At 36.2% G+C, this 25,133-nt stretch overlaps 1 protein-coding gene across 4 annotated transcripts in view; it reads right to left on the reverse strand.

Moving 5' to 3' along the window:
* Positions 1-25,133, reverse strand: part of FAF1 (Fas associated factor 1) — a 178,172-nt gene that overhangs the window by 32,407 nt on the left and 120,632 nt on the right. For all 4 annotated transcript variants that reach the window (XM_075037075.1, XM_075037074.1, XM_075037076.1 and 1 more), the window contains exons 11-14: positions 24,719-24,782; positions 23,690-23,771; positions 14,059-14,213; positions 409-545 (exon numbers count right to left, since the gene is read on the reverse strand). In XM_075037075.1, the coding sequence (XP_074893176.1) occupies positions 409-545; positions 14,059-14,213; positions 23,690-23,771; positions 24,719-24,782 (438 nt within the window). The remainder of the gene's footprint in view (positions 1-408; positions 546-14,058; positions 14,214-23,689; positions 23,772-24,718; positions 24,783-25,133) is intronic.

Raw genomic sequence — 25,133 nt, forward strand, 5'->3', positions numbered from 1 at the left:
CTACATGCAACAGGAGTCCACATATTAACCAGGACCTACATGCAAAGAACTAAAAGCATTCTGGCACTACACAAAAAGTGTAGCCAAAATCTTTTGGAAATCAGGGATATATCTGGATATAAATTTGGAAAACTAAGTGTAGCTCCTTATTTAGGATATTTGGCTTCAACTTTAAAAAAATGAAAAACTTAAACTATGATTCTGCTACAGTCATGGCAACTTTCATCTCTAATACCATGTTAATGAATAAGTTTATGAATAATAGCTATTTATATGGTGGCAACTGAAAGTTTCTTTTGTGCAATAAATTCATATTCTGAACATCTTAAGAAAGAAATGGTTAGCAAAGATGTCTTCTAACAGTTTAAATACACAAGAAATACTTTTAACATAAAGCGAGAACAGTACCTTGTATTACATTCAATACTTCATTAGATGATCGTTTTCCCATAATAATAAGGAAAAGTGGAAACTGGTCTGTCTTCTGAGTTCGAATTGTTTGGGCTACGACACTCCCAAAGTGTCTAGTGCACATCGTCAGAAACCTACGTGGGAAAAAAACCAGTTAACATTGTAGAGGTGTTTTTGAAGTTAGTTTTTAAAAAATAATTATGCTAAATTCAGCAGCTTAACTGAGCATTATCTACTGTTTAACATCTAGGCTTCTGCATTCAATTCTAGAGCTCTTTATCCTTTTTTATGATTAAATTATGAGAATATTTACAAATATGATAGACCCCAGATTGTCTACATTAAAACAATTAATAACTGGTTGAGACAATGATTTATTTCATGGAGAATTCTATTTCCTGTTACACTATTCTGCAGGCTATAATTCAAAACACCCCCCCCCCCCAAATACTAATGCTAAATCAATTGTTAAAAACTTCTAAAGAGAAACTAAGTAGAGCCATAATCTAGTAAACATGGCAAAGTGTAAATATAGTATCATTTCATACAAAAGCATAATTTAATAATGAAAGATCAAGAAATTGTTTTTATCAGTCATAGAATTAAAACGTGGTACTTCAGAATTGTATGTTCTTTTGTACTAGTGCCCTGCCAGTGACACACTTAGTAGTGTGATCTAAAAAACAATAATTCTAAGCTTTTGACCAAAAAAAGCTCTTGGATATTAGCATACAGAAGTCTAGCATTAGTATTCTTAACACGATCTTGAATAAATGAAAAAACTGATAAAGCTTTTCTCTTCCATTAGAGGACTGTTTGAAATTAGCATTTCTTTCAAGAGAAAAGGGTAGCTTATGATATGTTTTCAGATCTGATGGTAAAAAGTAAATGTCATAATAATAATGAATTATGAAAGACCAAATGCAAATATAGAATGCTTTAATAAGATCCAATTTAATAAAGTCTGTAAAAATAATGGACTTTTAATAACACGGGTCACAAAAGGCAAAACAGTGGAAATTCTGAGGACTAGCCACTGGTACAGGCTTATTAATTCTTAATTATGTTCATGAAAGGCAACTTAAATCGTGTGTTTTCTTATGCCTTATGATAATATTTTAGGTAACAACTACTCTGAAATGTATGCTCTAACTGAAGAGCAAAGTCCTGTTGTCACATGCATTAGAAGCCAAATCTATTTGAAAAGACAAACTGCATTAAAATGTCAAGTGCTCCAAGTCATTTCTTCTCAAAGATACTGAAAAGATCCAAAATTGTAATTTTTTTAATCGATAGATATTGTATCTAATAAAATGGCTAAGAATTGATAAGCCTGTTGAGTACAACATTGGGCTCGTTCGAGGCACTTGAAGTATAAAAGAAAACCCTCTTCAGAGACAATTTGTAGTGTAACTGTGGCCATAGTTGGATGGAAGACAATGAGCAGGGGCAGCTAGCGAGTATTTCAAAGCCATAAATATTACTGGCAAATATCTTTCCTTGCCTCCTTGATACCTGTCTTTTGCAGGTCAGAACGATCACACACAAAGACAATGTAAAAAATGCTGAATAGAGACTGCTATATCAGAAATACCTATGTAGAGACATACCATCTGGTAAAGATAAAATAAAGCGTCCATAAAGTCTGGGCATACAAACTCTTCAGCTAAATAACGTTTTTTGATGTTTGCTTTTCAAGGTGGGAATACGTAAGTGAAATCTTGCCCTCACAGAAGTCAGTGGTTATCTTCCATGGCAAAATGACTTATGTGAGTTCAAGGTTTCACTCCTGGAAGTAATAAAGACAGCAGACAATTGAACTGGATTCCTGAAACTTGTATATTACAAGTGTTCAACAGTCTTCAACACACCACAGAGTAAAAGCACTCAAGTCTCATGGGAAAACAAAATATTTAACTGGAGATGAAAAAGTGCTGTAGACAATAATGCTATAGAAAGAACAAAACTAAACAGAATATTACAATATTAGTTGCACTAGGCAAAGGTATTGGTTTGTTGTTTGGGTTTGTGGTTTTTTTTTTAATCAATTCTGTATTTAATCAACCCATAACTTGGTCTCAAAATATGCTTTTACAGGTAAGGGAGTTGTACGCAGAGAATTCTGAATGAAGTAGATATTTTGGTATGTTAAAAGATTTCCCAAGTAATTTTTTTCCAGAAGATGAATTTTTATATGTGGAACTTCTGGCTGACTACATAGAATCTAACAGATTATGATACCATGGGGTCCTCTATAATCAAAGTTGGGAACAAGTTTCAAGTCCCTGGCTTCAGAAGATGGCAAGTCGTGCCAGGCTGTTGTAAGGGTACACATACTTTCCTGGTTAAGTAACAGCAGAAGAGATGCCAGATGCCAACAACTCCCATCATGGTGGTTTTTGTTGTTTTTTTTGTTTGGTTTATTTTTCTCGCGGCCACTTCCTACAGCCACAGATGCCATCTGCCCTGCTCTTTGGAATTGTGTCCCTTCCTCTGCGGCTGTTGCAATCTGCTCAGCTCGCAGGGACAGCAGCCAGCTCGCTCAGGTATCAGCTACAAGAGCAGCTCATGCCAATTCTGACTCAAATGCCACAGATTTGCCACTGCTGCCATCAGGCAGCCTTTGTCTTTCTTGGGGGAGGAATGAGAAACAACTCTTCTTCCCAGCACTTCCAACTTTGAATAATGAATGTCCAGATTACAGTATGGGCAGCTGAGATGAGGATGTTTGTGGGGCATGAATGACCGGCTGGTGGTTATCAATGTGTATCTTCAGAGCACAGCAAATACACATGAGAAACTCTTCTCACTAACATGATCCATCAAAATAGATCCTGCCCTTTGGAACCAAATAAGACCCCACTTGTCTGTTGAACTAAAGTGTAGTAAAGCCAACAAAAATGTGAAGGTAGTCAAACGATGCAACACTGAATAGAGAGATAGCAGCAGCAGCAATCTCCAACGTCTACACCGTATAACTCCTGTTCACCAGCGATTACTCACTCGCACACGTGCTCTTCGCCAGGTCAGTGGTAAGTGCTCAGCAATTACTCATAACACGTCTGTTCTGTTCATTTTACTAGATGGGTAGGAAATTAATTTTCATTCGTGATCGCTGTTCAGTTTTTCTCATGCCTTTTAACAGATTTTGCAACTACTTAACTAATCTTGCATTATTTTTTTTCCTTTTCTGCCTTTACTGATTTGGTATTTGCAGACCTTTTTTACATTCTTCCACATTCATATCCAGAAGGAAAAAAAAAAAAAAAAAGAAGAAAATCTCTGTGCTAATACTTACTGTCAGAAGTATGTGAGTAGGACCAAAACAATCTGGTGCAATAACCAGTATCTTATTCTGTACATCACTAAGAACGGATTTTCTTACTTTCATCTAAACAGAAGTGTGCCAGATCTTTCAGTGGCATCTCCAGAGCTGCCAAGAGAACTGCCTGTGGAGTGCATCAAAGAGCCAGATGTCCCTCCGGGGGGAACTGTTTTCCACAACACGCTAGATTACTGTGATCTCCAACCAAAAGTGGAAATAGAGGAACGCTGCCAGAAAGAAAGGGCAAATGACACCCTACTAGTCCTTTTATTTTTAAATTACAAAAATATTCAAGGAGGAAGAAGTATGAGAAAGGCAAAAAAAGCATTTTATGAAGGAAAAATCTATTAAAAAAAAAATCTCGAAAGTTACAAGAATAAAGCTCATCAAGAAAAGTAATAGTTTTGGCAGACAGCATAATTTCTTTACTTCTTTCATGACTCGCTAGCAATGAAACCAGCAGTTATTAAAGCTACAGAATAAACATGGACACTGAGCATGGCTTGACAAATACCTAAAACAAAAAAAAACCTAAAAAAAGAAACCCTAAAAAAATTACAAACTTATCTCTGTTTTTTAAACGTAGATTCAACAGGTATTAATTCTTAGACATAGTTCACTGCTTGGTTGAAAGCAGCAACAGGAAAAATTATTCTGCTGAAATGAAGATGTTAATTTGGGGTGTTGCTGATCACTGCACAGCAGTTATCCTTCCACATGCACTCTGAGATAACCTGTGCGAAGAGTTATCATGTTTGTAGCACATTAGTTTCCCAAAGAATGTTATCATTCCCTACCAGCTAATACGTGACACATTACATTAAAATACATTCCTGCCATAACTTTTTTGTAATGTTATCATAAAATGCAATTTATTTAATGTTACTTAAAAAAAGCTCCTAGGAGGCAATTATGAAAAAATAACAGCTTTAAAAATCTACTGAAAAAAGTTTAAGATATTACCGAGTCTCAAAACCAAAGGGAATACTTATTACAACTTAAGTCTGTGATCTACCATAGCTCCTGATCTCAGATATGCTATGTAGAACTTTGTAAATGCTGGGGTTTAGCAATAATACGTTTTTGTGAGAATGTGCAGCTTTTAATTTTTAACAACAAAATTGGCCACCTCTGGCCGAAGTGCTGATCATCAAAAGTGTTGATCGCAGAGCTCAATATTTTTTGATCTCTGGAAAGCTTTTGATCTATATGATACCTATTTACACCTCAAAATATGTATTGCCTTTTGGGGGGAGGTGGGGCCCAAAGGAGAAAGCCAACCCCTAAGTGAGAGATGGCAGCTGTTCCCAACAGGAGGTGTTTCATCATTACAATGACTGGTATTATCTCATTGTTTCTTTATGTACCTCCTGCTCGTGTATTATGTTGTTTCACATTTTTGTTGTGAATGATCTACTGCGGTCAACTTTGGATCCATGATTATGCAAGATCCCTCCTTACCACACCATGAACATGAACTAACAAAAAAGCTATGATGCTAAATACTTTAGAAAAAACATAACTATTCCTTTAATATTTAAAGGAACTAAACAATTTAGTAAGCTAAGAGCATCTCTGGTGCCCAGTCCTTAAAGGGGGCACAAGGCAGAGGCATTCGTTGACTCCCAAACTGTCATGTTGCGTTTTCCAACATGAACTGGTTCAAAGTGATTCCTACTCTTACCTAGTAGAGGAAGAGTTTGCAAAGAATTGAAGAACTGAAGAGGAATTAAAGGAAGAACTTCACAAAGAATTGATGATTCCAAGCAATAAGAGTCCTCAGCATTTCCATTAAAAATCACAGCACAACGCAGCACTGCTGTCTGCTGCCCTTGGCCTCGATCCAGCGGAAAGGCTCTAAAAGAGCAGAGGAATTCAGTCTCCTTTCTCTTTCCACCCAGAAAAGTGGCAACTGGCATGGCTTTGAAAGACATGGACACCACCTACCTACCAGTCATCACTGAAACCAAATAGTAACTGGTCTATGCCTGTCCTCTGTTGTGATATCAATTTTCAGTTACCTACTGGAATCAAACTGATGATACAATCTGATAGGATGAATAGCTCTGCATACATCCCCAAATTAATCTATCTTCTCAAGACATTGTGAATAACATAAAAACATCAAGCAGTTGTAGTATAGTATAGTTGCAGAAAGAGTAACTAAATCTAAAATGCTCATTCTAGCTCTTTTTTGTTAATCAAGTAAACCTGCAGAAGGAAACTAATGCAGAGCAAGCTGCATAGCGTACATTGTAGTGTACTCCTGGAATGTGCAAAGAGGGACACCTGATGCTATGTTTTGAATGGGTTTTCTATTTTCAAACAAAAATTGAAAGCTCTCCTTTGCTTTTGCTTTTCTTAAACTCTCCCCAGCAACTTAAGGTTAATTAACAATTGTAATTAGCAAATCTATCTAGTGCACTAAAGGGCAAATTCTCTTCCATACAGAGAGAATTTTGCTCTCAAATGTACGTATAAAATGTATTAAAATAAATATAAAAAATTGCATAGGATTTTAGATCAATTTTTCCTTATTTTTTGTACCAACATAAATAAAAGAGATCTGTTTGTTTGTTACAGTCTTACTCGTAAGTATTCCTGGCGTTACTTTTAATTTTTACACACTGGTGGGAAAACTTTGGAAAAGTTCTTCCTAAAATGAGGCCCTTTGGCACATGGTGCCCACTATGCTTCTTGTAACAGAAAGGCTGCACTGGAGATGTTTTTTGCTGTATCATCTCAGCCTGCCTGCTCAGGAAGCAGCAGCAGGACAAAATTGCTAACCTCTTCTAAAATATGTATTCCCTTTCAGTCTGAACTGGTGTTCAATCCACAACTGGGATGCTTTTGGGCCAAAAAAGCTTGCTTTATTTATAGCCAGATACTTCCCAAGGCCAAACTTACTTTAAGAAACTTTAAAACTTCAGAAATGGGTGTGAAAAAAAAGTAACTTCTTTCCTGAGCATGAAGAAAACAATGATGAATATTAAATATGCAAGATTTTGGATTATTTTTAATAATATATACTGTGCAAAGTCAACATAAGACTCATTAAAATGTTAATGTAAAAATAACATTGTTGTATTAGGTATTTACATTTTTAAAAAAAGTAAAAGCTGAGGCCATGAAATGGTATATTAAAATAAGCCTGTTATCCATAGTCTCCATAATACAGAGTTATGGTCTTACCCACATTGGTAGGGTCATAACTGTTGACTCAAACACAAGGGGGAATGAGCAACAGATACAAGGCATGGTTTAAAGACATATAAAGCAGCCTGAATCAAATGATGTAGATATTTTCTTTAGTAACCACACACTAAATATCCAGGCATTCAGATGTAAAAAGCATGATTTTATCCACTCTTTCTGTATGCGAGAGTAAAGCCTACATAAGTGGGTTATCTATCTCTTCATAAAACATGGAAGATCTAATTTCATCCTGCAAGGTTCCAACAGATTAAGTAAATACTTTATAACCCCATTTAGTCTAAAACACACCCTCTAGAAACTCATTAAAACGTCCTTTCAGATACCACTGGACACCAGGCAAAATCATTGGTAAAAGTACAAATAAAATATACCTGGACCCCTTGCTAAAAAACTGTACTAAAAAAGGAAACCAAAAGATGCGCTTGCACATCAGTGGTAGTTTTGATTATTGCCTATTACATTAGAAAGGCATGTAATATATGATTTGCTAAGGAATACCAAAGGCTTGCTACAGGTAGATTTAATAATAACCAAGATGAGAACAGAGAATATGTATAGTTACTTTACAGATGTTAGTAAAGTGGGAGAAGCTACAAGCACATTGGAAGTCAGTAAAAGAATTCAGGTTAATCTTCACAAATCGGAGAAATCTCTTGACAAGTAAAATGCAATTCAACAACGTCAATGAAAGTCTCCAAGTAGGAGGAACAATTGCACAAATACAGAATAAGAATCAAGCAGTAAGAGAAGAAGAAAAGTCATGATGTGAAGACGACAAGCATCGTATTGGGGTGAGTAAACAGAAGCATGGTTTGTACAACATAAAATAATCCTCTTTCTGTATTTAGCACTGAGAAGGCAGTTTTAGGCACAGCGCATCAGTAAAGATGTGGACCAATTACAGAAGGACCCCATGAAGGTTGCAATAATAAATGTCTACAAAAGGACAAGCTACAAGGAAAGGCTGAAGGAGTCACAGTTGCTTAGTTTAAGAAAACTGCGGGAAAACAGAACAGTGCCATTTAAGTCCAAAGAGCACAGCAGCAGAAAGGAAGAGAATACCTCATTGCCTACTGAGTGAACCAAGATATAATTATCATTGATTGCTGCAAGAGAAACTTCAGTTTAATATTAGTGTGAACTGCCTAAAGGGAGTGAAAGTCAAGTACTGGAACTGGTCATGGAGAAATGCCGAGAAACCTCCCTCTCAGCAAAGATTAGATCAGACAACCATCAGTCAGGAATGATGCAGGTACAACTGAACCTTCTGACCAGGCATAGACTGAACACTGTCATCTGCAGCTCTCCAAGACCCATAGTCAGAACGGTAACAAAAAGGAGAGGCAAGAGGTCAAAGCAGAGTCATCCTAACCCAAAGGAAGAGGACGGGCATCTCCACTTCTGCAAGGAGTCTTTGCCCAATTGGGCACCCTGCAGTACCAAGGAGATTCATTCACACCTTTCAGCTGCATTTTGGTACAAAAAACTCTGACCGCCAGCTCAATGATTTCTTCTGACAGTTGATTTAGATGCATAGATGCAGCTAAATTTCTCTATAGCTTCAATTCCATCTGGCATTAGACTTCACTGGTACAGTTGTGGACTTCCTGTAGCTAGATGGACCTGTGAATGACTTCTTTCTCCTTCCTCAAAACAGTCCAAAAAGTCTGTCTTGACTACCTGTTCTTCTGCCTTCACCTCTTTTGCCCAGGACACTACAGAGTTTTATTCTTTCACCTTTTCTGTTCAACAAGTTTAATACACTACGCTGTAGTTCGAGTACAGTGGGATAGAACTTGCTTTAGGATTTGATTTTATAGTGGGGACTTAAAATATATGCTTACAAATGTATAAGTTTAGTTAATTCCCGTGGTTTTAATAATTATTTTTTTCAGATGACCTTAAAGCATCGCTATAGGCATATAAAACGATGCACTGAAAACCTTAAACACATCGACAGAGACTACTTTCTATTTATAGTTGAATATTATGGAGACATCCATATCTTACTAATCATGATCAGATTAAAATGCATTATCTGCTGGTTTTTAGTTTTCCAAATTTGGACATTTTTAGACTACCAACATGAAATTACCTTGAAGCACATAAATATTTAAGCAGGGATAGTTTACCTTTTCTGGTGGGTGTATAATAAACAGTTTAACCATCATCTATATACAGGCTGTTTTGCTCTCCATCTAAAGAGACAATCACCTTTTATCCTTTTCCTTTTTTCTTCATTTCAGTGCTATTAGGAAACTATTCACAAGTGCAACCCCGAACAATACTATGCAGTAATTATGACTAGATGAGAAAGAGATGCGAACAATTACTGAGCCCATTTTGAAACCCTACACTAATAAAGTCATTAGATGCTGCCCTTGCCATGAGCCTTCTAAAAGCTTCTGAAGTTACAAGAACACACAGCATTGTTCGTTAGGACAATCGCTGCTGGCAGAATGCAAACCTTGAGTTAAACCATGCTGCAAATTGATCTTGACATTCTGCTAAGACCGCCGCTAAAATCAAAAGCAAAGGAGAAAAGGAGAAAATGAGCGGGTGGGATGTAATCATGGAACAGAAGGGTTCCCTCCTCACCTTCTTTCCTCTTCCTCCTCAAAACAAACCATACAAAAAATGACAAACTCGCCCAGTGTTTGAGAAACTTTATTTTTAAAACATTAATTAGACTTTTGACCTGTTTTTATTGACTGGCACTGTATTGCTATTAAAGTAAATAAAATAAAATATTGCAAAATACAATAGAAAAGGTTTTCACACTGTTCTGTGAAACCTGTTAAGGATTTAGTGCCTAAAGAACATGTCCAACAGTTTTGCAAGCAACATATACAGAACCTATGGTCACTCCTGAAGAGGCAGTGAGAAATTAACTCGCCAAGTCCAGCTCTCCCAGGCCCCACACCTGCAATATATTTGCCGAAGGATCAAACAGGATTGGGGAGCTGGAGTAATATGGTCAACTGGTCTTCATCCAGGCATGCATCATTCAGTAGGTTAGTATTAAGGGTCAGCAACTGTGAATATTGCTAATTACTTGATGACGGAAATCACCGGTGAAGACAACCTGCTGCTGAGAAGTGCTTTAGTCAATTAACTCTTTCCTAAGCTTAAGCAAAGTGAAAAACTATCATTTGAACATTAAAACTAACAAGTACTTGTCATCAGAGCTGAGAAAAGTTGGCAACACCTTGAAATACAGCGCCCAAGGGCAACGATATCAAAAGCTAAAAAGCTTCTACAGACATTTGAGTCAGTGTTTTATGGTTTTGGCATTGCTTTGGTTGGCAAACATTATATACACTGGAAATCTGCTTATGTTATGCATAATCTATGTTTGTAAATGCTGTGTACAAACATATGGGTATGTGTGCATATGTAGGTATTTATGTATGTGTACATATATTCACTATATATCTGTTCTGGATACAAACATATTATATTAATGCATATTAATGAATTAACAAAAATGGTTAGGCATGTGCTTATATACATATATATATAACACCTCCCATACACACACACATAATTTTATTAGAATAATGGTGTTTAGTAACTCTTTGAAGTCAGAAAGTGCCAGAATTACAGCTGCTCATGTCTGGCTCTCCTGCTTATCTATCCCATAACCTCTCTGGAAACCTAAGGAATCGCTTAGCCCATGCCATGGCCCAATGCGGCTAGTGAGCTGCTGCAGCTACGTGCTCAGACCAAAAGGTAGGGCCAGAATTGTTAACACCACTGCTGTCAAACACCGCTACTGCTGCCCTCACATGTCCCATAAGTGTATTTCTGCTGTTTGGAGTGGCATGATAGCAAATCTCTATTGCAAGCAATGGAAAGAAAATTATGATTTTTAATCTCATTATTCACCCCAAATTGAGTGGAATACAACAAGAAAGTAAAAGATACACCTGTAGCTTTGTGGGGTTCTTTCCTCCTTTGACCATGGACAACATAATATTGAAAACAGTTGCTCACTAAGATAAAGTCTAAACTATACATGATAAAGCTTTCAAGTAGATTCTTTAACAGTATTTTAAAAACACCACGTTATTTTTCTAAATGAAGGGTAATTATTTTATTATATTATTTCGTGTCTTCTATTATGATTTTTTAATTCTAGTAATGAGAAGATTCATAATTTGCAGCACTTACCCAAAGTAATTGCTCCCTTTCCTACAAACCTTATGTCAGAGGCAGTTAAAAGCTGTGGAAGCCAAAATAAAACATCCTCTTAACTGTATTAACTAGAGTTCTCCTTCAGTTTGACAAAGTAACAGTCCTGGGTGGCTATAGTTAGAAATTTTTCAAAATCTGACTCCCAAAGTCGTAATGCTTATGCTCTTGCACTACTGCTGACAGTTACCCTGGTGCTTGCTCGCAGCCTTTTACTTCTAGTCCTACCTACAGAAGACTCTTCACTCTGTTGCAATGGGTGTTGAAGAACAAGATCAAGAGATTCCAGCTGAAAAGTGCTAGTGTACAGTAATGCAGGATTCAAAGCACATCCCTACATCAGTGTCAGTCAAGGAACATACTAAAAAAAAAAAATCAGGAAAAATGATGATTTTGGAGCTGTTTTTGTTCTACAGCGTTCAGGATAGACCCCCATTTCATTAATGAGAAGAATGGAAATTACTATTAAGACTGTTTTTGGAACAGAATGACATCCATAGATGTTAGAAAGAGGACAGAAAAGAGCAAGAAAAAGAATCAGAATATTCAAGATTTTTTGGATTATATGAGGAAAATATTTATATCTGTCTGAATTTATTCATGCCATGCTACAGTAATGAAAACCTGTTTTTTATTAGTGACATTGAGATGTCCCTACTGATTGCTGTAAATAAAGTGGGCCTGATTCCTCTGCCTTCCCACCCTGGCTTTCCCAGTAATGCAATTTTAACAGCAGAAGTAAGTTACTCTTGGGCTACACTAGCACGCAAAAAGCAGTTCCTTCTGTTGTTGCCATTGTCTTCTCACCATTCAAATAAAAAGCTACGTGCAACTGTATTCATAGGGATACAGAACAGAACAGGCTCCAAGACCACTGTCATTGTGTCACATAATGACAGGTAGTAATTAAACAGAGGTACCGAGTATTTATTTATGGGAATGCCCACAGTGCACTGGCACTTTCCAAAGGGAGAAGGAAGCATGACATCCTCTCTGAAGAAACCACAATCTAAGGAGGAGGATGTGACACTAAACACAAGTGAGAAATTATTCTAATTTGAGCCAGCATGCCTTGTTTACCCCTTGCTATTTTTTGACCTCACTGTTAATATGACAGTTTCTTTGTTATTGTTAATAGAAAGCAAAAAATGAAGGCTTAAAAACCCTATGGTACTGCACAATCGGTGACTAGGTTCACTGAGAATAGCTATAAAGCCTTAAACAAGCCCTTTATTTTGTGTTTTAAGAAGTGTCATAAGGAGTTAATAGGACACAGCTGTACAGGCTCTTTCTAATAAGCAGCTTCTGTCGCTTTGGTCACCACAGGTGTCTCTGTAACCTGCAAACTCTTATTACTAGTGTATCAAAGTTGTGCTACTTAATAGATTTCTTTAGTAAAACACAACAAAGCAATTACATGGCTGTTGATCGTCAGTCATAAAAAAAACCCTCAAACACAGTTTTTCAAAAGAAACTACACTGCAATTTTTTGTCATTGTAAAATAAAAGAAACTAGAGAATTAAATAGAAAAGCAAACAATAGAACAGCAGGTAGTCAACTGAACTTAGCCACTACAGATGGTTTAGAAATAGTGTTTCCTTCTACACCAACTTGTGGGATAAAAGAAAAGGAGGAGGCTCCTTACTGCCCATGAATGGCAATACCAAAAGACTTAAGCAACTTTCCAGTCTATGTATTTGGTCCCATGAAAGAACCTAGATGTTTCTTTTTCCTCTCTCTCTGTTTTCTTTTTTCAAAACATTTTATCTGTTTTTGCAACTGCTTTTTTTATTAATCTTTAACTCTTCTCTAGAATAACTTAAACTTGAAACACAGCTGCTGATTTGTCCAATGATGAAATGCAGAAGGTTGAGTGAGGAATTCCTGTGAAACACAAGTGTCATTTAAAAAGTATTTTAGAAAGAGAGATTGTTCTGTTCTCCATGCCTACTTTCAGTAATGAAATATTAACTATAATTTACATATTTAAGAATAGGAATGCATGAATGCTCTATTCTAGCAAGCCACAAGAGAAAGAAACATAAATATCTATTTCTAATTGTTCAATAATCCATGGAATTGTGTAAAAAAAGTGGCAACCTTATCCCAGCCCGAATGATCGTTGCACGTTTTGTTCAGAATAACTTTCTTTATAGTAATGTACGCAAGACACTATCCTGCCAAGCAGTCATCTTCTGTGTAAATAAAGGTGATGAAATAAGGTCCAAGTTAGAAAACTAAACAAGTCTTATTTCTAAATATAATAAGTATAATCATAAAATCAGTATTTTCAAGAGATTATGATCAACTGATAACTAAAGAAGAAAGAGGTCTTTATATAAAGATAAGAAAAATTGTTGGCAACACACAAAAGATGTAGAAGGAAGTGGAATCTACAGGTTTTTAATTTCTTTACTCATCAGCAAACTGATAGTCTCTTTAAGACATAGGATAGCTTTTGTTATATTAAAACCTATCAGAATGCCTGAACATTACCAAAGGAACATTCTATAAGAAAACTGTAGTTAAAAAACGTTCATATGCATTGCAAGCTTTTAATTTTTTGCATAATCTGTTTTTAATATTAATAACATGAATGTTATTTTTTAATAAGATTTTCATTAACAGCAGTAGTTATTATCCCAGACAGTTCTAATGCAGTTACACCTGCGTCCATACAACTATTTTTTCCTGCACAGGAATAAGAAGTCACTTTGTAATGAAAACAAGGACAGTCCAATTCTTAGTGAACATCAGCCAGCACAGCTTCATTGACCAACTAAGTACGAGCATGAAGTTTTTAGTTCAAATAGATATATAGCAACAAAAGATTTGATACCCAGTGATGACACAGAGATAAGGGTCCTCCTTGAGAGGAAGGCTGCTCCACTCACGGTCCAAAGAGTCTTACCTTGCTCTGTTTGCTTCTTTTGTCATGTCCCATGCCCAGGTTATGAAGTTCTGACTCAGATAGGAGACAATAGATTCAGCACAAAGCATTTGTGAGCAGAAAACGTTGGTTAGTACACTTTCATCATGGTGGAGGTAGATAGCAAGAAGCTTTCTCTGAAAAGACATGAGAAAAGATCACTGAAAACTTCCTCAGGCTATTTAGTAATTTAAAATTACTGCTGCAGATTTGTGTGTTAGTAAGCTGTATGGTGTTTATTGAGGGTGCTGAGCATCTCAACATGCACACACAGGGGAAAAAAACCCAGTAGATTTCGAATCAAATGGTCCATCCCTCCAAATCTGAATCTTCTCAATGCTTCCTAATATTTTGTTTCAGGTACCAAAATGCAACATATTATATGCTTAGAACATGAAAATAACAACATTTGAATGAAAAACAAAAACCTTATTAACAGACTTAGCTTAAGAAATGAGTGAACTTTTTTGCCTTGCTGCCCAATAAAGATAACATTCAGAACAATTCCCTGAGCAAGGAACACACCTCTTGATACAACAGCATCTACAATACAAAACAATTATAAATAACCTGAAGAACTGACCATGTATTGTTATCACCCCGTCTGTAGCCAAATAAAGAGGAAAATGAGTAAGTAACAATACAGCTGCCTACGGTCCCAAAGCCTGCGACATTACATGCTGGATGTTTTGGCAGATCTCCATCCAGCCATATGATGTGGGGAGGCCCACAGCACATCAGCTTCTCACCTACATCGTAAGTCGATGTGTAGCTGGTCAAAAGGCCACGTGTCAGCCCAGCTGGCTACATCTATCGTGGAGCTGAGAAGCAAGGTAGCCACCCCAGCATCGCAAATGTAGGACGCAAGGGAAGGCGTACAGGAGACACAGATCACATCCCATATTGAGTTTGTGAGCACTCATATATCTCATCCTAGTTACCACGTTAGCGAAGACTAGATAAGGATGGTGCTTGCGGCTTCTTGAAACAAAATATTCTGTGCCCTGTTTTTCTGAAACCCTATCAAGTAATATTTGAGCTGCGCTGCCAGCAGCACAGAGCTCTGCTGTGTCCCCATGATAATCTCAGACCACCTTTTGGAAAGTGAGTCTGTGTACGTAAATATAGAAAGAAAACTGAGAAAAATACAGGGAAACCATAAGCTAGTTTAGGACCATGATCCTATATCTGGTATTCAATGAATTACAAATCCCATTCAGAAAATTACAACTTTCCATTCCCCCATACCCATATATATTACTTACTTTATTTTAAAATCCTGCTTGAACATATTTGCTGAGACAATATGGTAAATGCTATTTTCAGACTTTTATTTAAAGTCATTTCAAATCTCTCCATCAGAAGTAACATGGAATACTAGATATTGATGTGTATTAATATAGCAAGACATGGGATGCAATTTTGAGACAAGCTGTCTTTGTAAAAAGCCTGTAAGGCTATCACCTCATATACTGACTTTGGATAAAACTTAACGACTGTTTATAAAAAGAAGAATACATTTGAAGATTAGACTTTGGGAAAGGGATTAGTAATTTGCATTAATGCTTGTCTAATTTAATTTAAATGTTCTTCAGAACCATGTACACATGTGCCAGGAAAGACCATTAATAAGCCCAACATGCAGAGATCCATATAAGTGCAGCCAACAATGTTGACTGAAACTAAACTTGAAAATCCAGGGCACTGATGCACAATATCAAGCAATAAAACAGCATTTCTGTGGTGATATTTAATTTAAAAAGAAGAAAGAGGCAGGGGAAGATCAGGCACTGTCTGTTTTTGAGGATCAGCCATTCTGCATTTCAAAGCGTCGATCCCTGCAATATCCAGGTTACTGTGCTAGAATCTCGACTATTATATAGCAGTTGTAAGAGAGGGAGGGCAAAGATGTGTTTACTCAGTGATTAGGGCCTTAGAATAAGCCTCTAGCTCCTAGAGAGACAGCTCACCACTTATTCATTTGGACCAATTCACAAAGCCTAGAAAGATTAAACATCCATGCTGAGAAGACAAGCGAATGCAGAAGGTGAAAAAGAAATAAAAATTCTTTAAAAACTCTGAGATGACTTCATTATTTTTTCCACAAGGAAACTTTAGGAAAGTGTTTAGTTAGAGAAAAACCCACATTGACCTCTCTCTAAACCCTTAATCTTTCCTTTGTGGTGGCACTGCTTTGTGGTAAGCGGATGGCTTTGCTCTCCTCTTTTCACTGGGAGCGGATAGAAAAAAAGGCTCTTGAGAAACACTTTTACTTCCAAAGAAACAACCCCATGAAACTGTTAAATATGAGATTCCATACAACTGAATGTTTCAAAATATGTACAGTTTTAGGCTTAAAGATTTAGGGACAAATTTTAGTAAACAAACGGGCACATACACAATAGATGTTTACACTGAGCTACTTCACAAGTGAATGTAATTTTTGTTGCATCAACAAATCTCACCATGCAAAGACTAAACTCCATCACATACAAAAGACTGTACTTGTATCTGATAATTCATCCAAAACGTTAATGTCAGACATAGGCATACTGCTAGGACAAATGAAAAAAGTTAGCAGGAGGAACTGAAGTGTTGAAACATGATTTTGAAAAATTTAGGGGAAAACAGGGATATTTTTTCCTTGGAAAAGGCTCACAGCTTGGAGTTTGTTGTTGTTTGCTGTGTGGTTTTTTGGTTTGGGGTTTCTTTGGTTTTGTGGCTGGTTTTTTTTTTTTTCACTAATCCATGGTAGTATAGTATATATTTATAAGGAGGTTTTTGTTGGTTTTATTTCAAGCCTTTGAAAAATCAGAGTAAATTCTAGGATTCTATGATGACTAATACAGGGAATTTTTTAGTCAATACTAATAAAATAGGCTTACTAAACTGTTGAACAGTCTTGACTTCCATAAAAGAAGCCTACTAATGGAGCACTAGTCTGTTCTGTATTGGCTTTCTCAAAAATGTAATGACTCAAGGCTTATATATTTAGCATAAAATTTTAACCAAGAAAAAAAATCTGACACGGAAGAACTTTTACTAGTCCCTCTGAAGGTATGGGACACTGAAAATTTTCTAAGTACTGAATAGCTGATGGACTTCCAAAGGCCTTCGGACTTCATGAACTTAAGCCATCAAGAGATGTATTTTTCAGAGTATGTTCATGCTGAAGACCAGGCAGTCATACACTGGAATTTTCAGAAGGGGCCTGGATTTACAAACATACTTGGGAGTGTAAGTCTCATCAATATCAATAACACTTTAGGCCCTAAAAGCTTGAACTCTAAGCTCCAGGTTTCATTTTATTTCAGAAGAAAAAGGGCCATGGAAAGAGGTGCCACCTGTTTTCAGCACCTTGGCTATCTAAACACCTTAAAAAATCCAGACCTCAAGCATTTTCTTCTGCAACCTCTGTTGCATTCAGGCTGCATGAGACTCAGCTGTGTCTCTGCTCCCTTGCCTCACACCCACCACTATGTATTTGCAGCGAAGCGCTGCAGCCCTCATCTGCCTGATTTTGATCTGTTGATGGAATACGCCTGGCACGTGGCACCCTGGAAGGAAATGCAGGCTCTAGGTTGACACTGTTCTGCAGCAGGGCAGCCCCCTGAGAGGCACAGTCCCCCCCAGAAGTAGCCTTGCACAATGAAACCTCTCTGCCACATCATCCAGAGTGTAGCAGTCCCCTGCCACATAAACTGATGTACCTGACAAAGAGATCTGACACGCACATACAGTCCCACACATGAGACAAACACATTAAAGATCTGTCCTATCACAGCTATGCCATCCACTTGGCCATTTTTGCATTTTGGAACTTCAGAAAAGTTAATGCACTTCGTACAGAATTAGAAGAAATGAAGGAAAAGTTGTCACTGAGGCAGAAACACACAGAGATCTTCATGAGGTTGAGAGACTAAATTGATACTCACTGCATAATGAGATATCCAAGCTTCTCAGCCAGTTCCTAATAATGTGAGTAACTTAGATACCTCAGAAGAATATGAACTTGAACGAGAATAGCAATACAGTCATAAGGGTCAGCAAAACCACAGACCTGAATGGTTATTTTTGAATCTCAGGTATACAAGTTCAAATAATGACTGAGACAAAAACATTCACGATATAACATCTGCTAGGGGCATGAATGTTCTTTCAAGCTGGTAGGCTAACAAATCAAGATCTTAATTTTTCATCTAGGTTTTACGTAGTGAGAGCTAATTCAAATGAACAAAGGGACAAATTTGCACATCTTTAAGCCTTAGAAGTGTACAGTCTGACCCACCTGTCTAAGGAGATCTTGGAGATCATATATATGATCAGCTTTCTTGGACACAGCTACTCTATCAGGCACAACCCTTTTTTCCCTAAGCAGAATGCAAACCTTCTCTAACACCAAGGCGATACACGCCTTTGAATTTACTCCACCTTAAAAAAAGGATCAAAGCAGGAATAGGGCAGATGGAGATTCACAGGAAGCCTTGTCTCTGTATTACACATAACAGAACAAAACCAGCTGAAGATAAGCATTGTTAAATTGCCCTGCACCAGTCAAAAGAAAGGAGGCAGACACCAAAGACAGAGAGACAAGGGCCACTAACCAGCCTCTAGCCTTGTAGAAGAGGATCCAAACTAAACTGTACCCCACAGCTTCCTAAAATGGGAGTGAGATGATCCCTGTTAATAGTCTGATCTGGTCTTTTGTATCATACGTGGCATAAGACATTCCTAAACTAATTCCTAATTTAATCTTTCAGTAATTTTATCTTTCAGTAAAACATCTAGTCTCAAAAAATCATTGGTGATGGAGAATCCATATGAACCATGGTAAGCTGTTCAAATGGCTAATCACTCTCCCAGCTAAAGGTGTGTTTTATTTTGAGCTTGATTTAGTCTACTTTCATCTCCCAACTATTTGATCCTATTATACTGTTGTATCTCTATTTCAATCAACTGAACTTGTAGTGATATCTTACATAATGCAAAGAGTATCCAGTAATTAAAACCAAACTCAAGTAAGATCTGTAAGTCATAGGCTTTGAAAGAGGAGGAAATGTAGAGTGTGGCAGACAATTTCAAAAAACCTCCATTATTTAATATCAAGTACAGAGGATGCTGAAGAGAGACCCATACCCAGGACTAACCTTTCAGATATGAAAGATTAAGCTATTCTTCACATATGAAGAATAAAAGGTGTGTAGGCACATGGTGAGACTACTAAGCTGGCATGTTGTAGCAAAAACTTCTAAACCATAATTATCTGCAAGTTCAGAATTAAATTAAGAATGAAAGGCCAGAACTGCTAACACATACATCAGGCAAGACTGGAAAGGAAACGTAGGTGACTAACATGGGACTTAACTGGAATTTATGTACTGACATCTACCATAGTGTAGCTGCTTTACTCTTCCTGGGAACCTAGAGTTATACTTCTATACCTCTCCTCTACAGTTTCAACCAGACCATGTAAATTAGCGTTCAGGTTATTTATATTTAATTGGAATCGGTAAAGTAGTAATTTCTCCATCTAGGACCCTCAGACAGCTCAACTACAGATGCATTTTCAAAGCACACCTAGGATACACAATATGATCAAGCTCATTATAAAATGTAGGAATAGCAATTTGACTTGATTTGGAATGTGCCTGGAGTCGAAGTAAAAGGTGATGGTGAAGCTATACTCCTTGACATCACTCTGCAGTATTTAGGGAATAAATGGGGGGAAAAAGAGGACAAAGACTAAACCACAAAGCTGTCCTGCAATTGGGATTTGGAACTTCTCCCTGCATGAGGTAGCATTTAAAAGACAGACTGCAAATTTCTCTTCTTGGACAAGACAACTGGAGAGCAGTCAATGCTGTTTCTATAATGTGGTCTAACAGAAATCAGAATAATTATCTGTGTGAATCCTTCTTCTCCATTAAGTTCAGCATGAACTTAATTAGCTGAAATAATAACGAGGGACAGCTTTTTGAGTTACACAGACAAAAATGATACTACATAAAGCCCTGTATGAAGGAATATTCTGCTACCACCAGGGGGGAGAAAAAAAAAGGGGGGGGGGGGGAAGCAAGCTTTTATTTGAATATGCCAAACCATGGAAGGAGCATACTTTCTTCTAGGTATTCAGGAAATAAAGTACCCATAGTGAGAGGGATGATGCTGCCACTAAATTGAACCTATAAGACAGAATTCAAGAAGAAGAAAAACATGGTTCATTTTCAGTATGCAGGAATATATATTGAGGTGACAATACCAATCTGTGCTAAGAGAGATGTTTCACATATTTATTAAAATTCAGTGGACAGAAAGGTTGAGAGAGGAGCAGGAGGTGATCTGACAGAGGGATATAAAGATAAGAGCTCCTGAAAAGGTAAAGCAGATGTCTCTATTCTTTCTCATAATAAAAAAGTAGCAACCACCTATAAAAATGAAAAAGCAAACAAGCTCCAATAAAAGAAAATACTTTCGTATTATTCAAGTAAACAGCTCAGTAAGATTCAATATAGCGATTAAGATCCTGTATTAATAACAATACCTTCTGAAATTAGGGTAAACCCCCTGATGTTTTAGAACACAGGGCACCCACAAACTACTTTCAGTCACAAAGAAACCTTCCCCAAACATCTTGTTTAAAACTGTCCATTGTAAGATTTCTTCCATGGCATCTGGTTTAGGTATTTCTATGATAGTGTAGCTACTTGAGCAAGAGTAAGCTTGTTCTTCGTGAAGTAATGTAACAGAGAAATGCTTCTTTCCAACTGGTTCAATAAGTAGAGGAAGAATTTCACAAAAGAACTTATCTGTTAATTTAATAAACCTCTGTCTCTCCTTCTCTTCCTGACCCAATTAAAAAAAATTAATAATGAAAATATTTTCTTCTGTTGTATATACAGTAAGCCTTGGAAATGAACACACAATGCCCTGAATTATCAGGCTGTAGGAGGTAACTGGGGATCTCATTGCCAAGGACACCAGTTGTGGAAGGGAAAGCTCTATATCTTGGCTATTGTATTTTTGTGCTAAAGAGATATGTAGGTTTTAAAGTAGAGCTACATTTGAGCTCATTCCATCTCTCCTACCTAGAGCTGGCACTATCATGGTAGCAGTTGCTCTAAAGGAGAAAAGATACCCACCATGCATGTTAATCCTAACTATCTAAAGACTCAAAATGAAAAACCACAATAATAAAAGCTAAGCAAAACACAGGTAACAGACAAACATCTAAACTTTTTTACAAGGTACTTCTTTCTCAAGTAACATTTTTCTTAAGCAACTATGAATTACCATCGTTTCCAACACAAGAAGACAAAAGACACTACAATTTAAAAGAACAACATCTATTTCCTTAAAAAGAATTTCAACCCATAATTTGTGTTTAAAACACATGTTCTGACCTAATTTTCTTAAAATAACCCAAACTAAAATATTTCTGCAAAAAGGCTTCAAGTTGGTATGTGCTGGGATTTTTTGGAGAGAGAAATTATCCACAATGTAGATTAAAAATGTAGCTGATGGCTGTCTCACTAGGTCTGAACTGTAGAGTGCACCTTCTGCTCTGGACAGTGTTGAGAATTTGTCAAGAAAAGGCTAAGATCTCTGAGCACTCAAGCTGCCAAGTGCTCTCAAATTAAATCAGTTTGAAGCGGTTTTCATTAAGATGGATTGAGTGTGGCATCGTGAGAAACACTCTATCAAATGTAGTGTTTTACTTAGTGATTAAGTATATACCAGTTGATGAAGCTACCCAAATCCTTCGTAATCCCACCACTCCAATAAACATTTAATGAGTATATAAGTTCAAAAAGCCTAGCAGAGGATTTAAACCTTCAATCTTGTTTTTATTTACTCTTGGAACTCAATTTCTCACTTCAAGTGAAGAATGCTGGTGCCTGAAGCTCATCTGTTGCCCTGGTAAAATTAAGTGCCCTCCACAGTATAAATTAGAAGAGAAGACATACAGGTTGCGATTTCTCCTAAGCTTTTTTCTTATACTGATATATATATATATATATATATAGAATTATTTTATGAAATGCACTTATAAAAATTTTAAATTATGTGTCTCTTTCCTCCGTTATGAATTCCAGGAGGCAGAATTGAAAAAACTTGGTTTTAACAGGGAAAATGCAGTAAAAAATAAATGGCAAATATATACTTTCATACCTTTGCTTTAAATCACAATGTTACAATAAAAATAATGTCATTACACAGGATAGTTGTGGGGAAGGGCTTTCAAAAATTAAGGCAATATTTGCAGAAAAAAAAATTCAAGAAAAAAAGCCACAAAAATAATACTTTCCTAAGTATATAACTTTATCCCGATGAGGCTCTGCTGTGACTACATCGCAAAATATTAAAAATGTAAGGTGACATGAATTTCAGATGTGCTATTTAAGTAGTATATGAAGTACTTACAGTATTAAAAACCTAATTAACTGCACTACATTAATATCAAATTTACAGGTATAAAAAAACATTTATGAAAGCTCCTAATGGGCTCTCATCCATTATTATACTGATACACTGTCAACCATTTCTGATGAAATGACACAAAGTGAACTTCCTAACTCAAACACTTTTCTTGTTGAGTTAATAATTTGATTTCTTTTAAATGTGCATTAAGTTCCATTTTAATGAGTTATTATGAATTAACACTTTGCCACTGAATTATTCTGTAACCATTTATGCTCTGAAATCTGCACAAAGACATGAAAATATTCACTAAACTTAGAGTTTGAGAAAACTATCTGTGCACATGTTAAGTACGTGTTAACTTTAGCTATACAGTGTAGGTTCATAACACTGCACACTTATCATAACAGCCCCTAATATAACATAGCTGTTCTTTCCAATAGGAATAACTACAGGAAGCCGAAACATTCTTCATTTTAAAATTAAATATCTATCAAGACAACAAAAAGTAAATTTAAACAGCATGATTTTCTTGTTTGTGTTTCAGCTTTATCTATGCTTAATTATGCAGGGGTTTGGGTTTCTCCTTAGTGAATCAAGTCACCAAAACTTAAATAAACTATCCCCATCCTAATTTTATTAAAATACTGATTTTAAAACTGCATGGAATAACAGAAACTTGAGATGTCTGGTTGGATGTACAGAAAAACTAAATAACCAAACCTTAGTACTGGAATTTACTTGGCAGATAAAGGCTGTACAAAGCAAAAAAAGCCCACTGTATTTCAGAGACCTTTCAATTTAAATTTACAATTTCATTAGCTGTCCTTCAAAGGAGTTACCAACATGCAATGTTGAACTTGTCAACCACAAGACTCACAGACAGTGTTATCTGGTGCTAGGACACCATTATTTCAGGAAGAAAGGGGCGGGGGGGGGAAGAGTAGCTCTGATGACTAAAGGACTCCAATAAAAATACAGCCTGAATGATTAGGAAGCATGAGTTATTCACTGTAATTTCAACAACAACCAAGGTAAGTATTTTAGTCAATCAACTAAATGAGTATAACTTCACAAACAATAAAACCAAGATAACTCCAAAATGTAGTCTACCTTTTTTAAAATAAAGATGAAACATTTACAGTGATTTCCATTTTTCCCCTATATTAAAAAAGTACTTTTAATACAAACTTACATCTCTAGCTTTACCATAGAAGGCTTCTTGAAAAGCAGCCTCTAATGATCCAATAAAATAAACAGGATGGCAGTCACCATATCTATTTGAGATAAAAGTTCCAATTAATAAAAAATTACAAAAATAAGTAATTTCAACATTCTACCTCTTCATATATTCTGTAAATACAATGCATTGGTTAAACCTTGAGAAATATGAAGTCCTACACTTTTAAAGGACAGAAGGGAAATATTTAGAAGCCATCTGTCTCCCAACATTCAAAAGCTCAATGTAACTAACTACTACCTTATAAATTTTATCGTAAGAACTTTCTGTTTACATATGTAGACACCTTAACTTCTATATTGTTTTTCAGTCATAACTTATTTCCTCTCTTTATTATATTCTTAAAGGTTAATTGAAGGCTATTCTTGTATTACACATTAATGCATCTCATATATATAAATGAACATTTCATCACAGGAGGAGTGAAAACAGAGGGCACATAAACTTTGCATTACTTTGCAGTACATTAGTTTGCAGCTTCTACCTGTTTGATGAAACATGGCAACTGTTTAACAATGTATGATTTGGTGGTATAAAGTTAAAAAACCAGCAGCATTTCTATATTTTTTAAAAGTAGAGATTTATCCAACCACTTAATTATTGTGAAAACTCTTACTGCAACTCTGTATATATTTTTCAGTATTAATCAGTTTCAGCTTTTCTGTTCCTGTATATCATATTGAAATTACTATACATAAACAGAGTCTTTATCATCCTTCTGGACCCATACATAATTAAGTAATGATGTTAAGTAGTGGCAAATTAAATAAGGCAAGAATCTCTCACATTAACTTGGACTGAGAAATAATTTTATTTCAGAAACATTTCTAATAAAGTTAAGCTTAAAATAAATTAGAGTATGTTGCCTAAATATGTTGTGATCCCACAAGAAAATATATACCTTTCATTTATTTTTATTTTCATTGTTTACTAAATTTTACTTAGTTTGTAACAAGAATTGCACAGTTAATAGGCTAAGCTTACCTGGAAGAAAACTCTGCTGTAAATTGTAATAAGGCATCTCCTTCATTTTCAGCATTTTCTGGCACTTAAAAAAATTAAAAATATAAATCAAATGCAACCTTATGGAAACAAATTTTAGTATGTGAACTCACTTGCTTCATAGATTTTTTATTTTTTTTTTTACATTGACAGCTTATTGAAGTGGTTACCAAGAGACCATATAAATTTCATGAAAGACTATTGACTATGAACCTCTGGAAAGACATGAAATTTCCAGACACTCTCATGAATATATTCAGGCTTTGCAAACAGTAAAATCCTTGGGTCCAGTGTAATGTGATATATCACTTGTTCAGAGTTAACACTCTGGACTTACTTCAATACATTAAAATGAACGGACTGGCTTGAAAGGCTTGACCCACTATATTGCTAGTCA

The sequence above is a fragment of the Buteo buteo genome, chromosome 10 (genome assembly GCF_964188355.1).
Source record: "Buteo buteo chromosome 10, bButBut1.hap1.1, whole genome shotgun sequence".
Classification (NCBI taxonomy): domain Eukaryota; kingdom Metazoa; phylum Chordata; class Aves; order Accipitriformes; family Accipitridae; genus Buteo; species Buteo buteo.